Below are 652 nucleotides of genomic sequence, written 5' to 3'. Positions count from 1 at the left end.
GGGACACCAAGGTGTTCCCAAACACCTCCCAGGCAACCAAAGTGTCCGTGGAGGAACGGTGTGGACGAATCCAGCTCCCTGCTCCTCCTCCTCTTCTTCCCATTCCCATTCCCAGGGTTCCAGGGCTACGTGAGCCTCTTCATCCTGCGGTTCTGCTTGTCGATGGTCAGCGTGGCCCTGTCCACGGAGCTGCTGATGGAATCCAGGGCCTCATCCTGCCTTTCCAGCTCTGCTTCCGTCTCCAGGGCGAGGCCCTTCAGCTTCTTCAGGATCTGCCAGGAGGAAAAGATTCAGAGCTTTCAGTGGGATCTCTGGGATAAGGCACAAAGCTGGGGGAATGAGGCACTTCAGGGTTTTAAATCGTCATGGAATGGGTTGGTTTGGAAGAGACCTGAAAGATCATCCAGTCCCAACTCCCTCAGGTTAAGTTGGGAGGGACCTTAAGGATCATCCAGTTCCAACCCCCTCAGGGCTTTAAATCATCATGGAATGGGTTGGAAGAGACCTGAAGGATCAGCCAGTTCCAACCCTTTCAGGGCTTTAAATCATCATGGAATGGGTTGGAAGGGACCTGAAGGATCATCTCATTCCAACCCATTCAGGGTTTTAAATCATCATGGAATGGGTTGGGTTGGAAGGGACCTTAAGGATC

At 52.8% G+C, this 652-nt stretch overlaps 1 protein-coding gene across 6 annotated transcripts in view; it reads right to left on the bottom strand.

Annotated features, from left to right (window-relative positions):
- Positions 1–7: 7 nt before the first annotated feature.
- The window catches only part of SNAP47 (synaptosome associated protein 47), a 23,060-nt gene continuing 22,415 nt past the window's right edge, over positions 8–652 (bottom strand). For all 6 annotated transcript variants that reach the window (XM_027695536.1, XM_027695534.1, XM_027695539.1 and 3 more), the window contains exon 5: positions 8–272. In XM_027695536.1, the coding sequence (XP_027551337.1) occupies positions 126–272 (147 nt within the window). In that variant the 3' untranslated portion in view covers positions 8–125. The remainder of the gene's footprint in view (positions 273–652) is intronic.

The sequence above is a fragment of the Neopelma chrysocephalum genome, unplaced genomic scaffold (genome assembly GCF_003984885.1).
Source record: "Neopelma chrysocephalum unplaced genomic scaffold, ASM398488v2 Primary Assembly neopelma1_101, whole genome shotgun sequence".
Taxonomy (NCBI): domain Eukaryota; kingdom Metazoa; phylum Chordata; class Aves; order Passeriformes; family Pipridae; genus Neopelma; species Neopelma chrysocephalum.
Note: the sequence above shows the minus strand (reverse complement) of the source record. Positions and strands in the feature narration are given on the sequence as shown.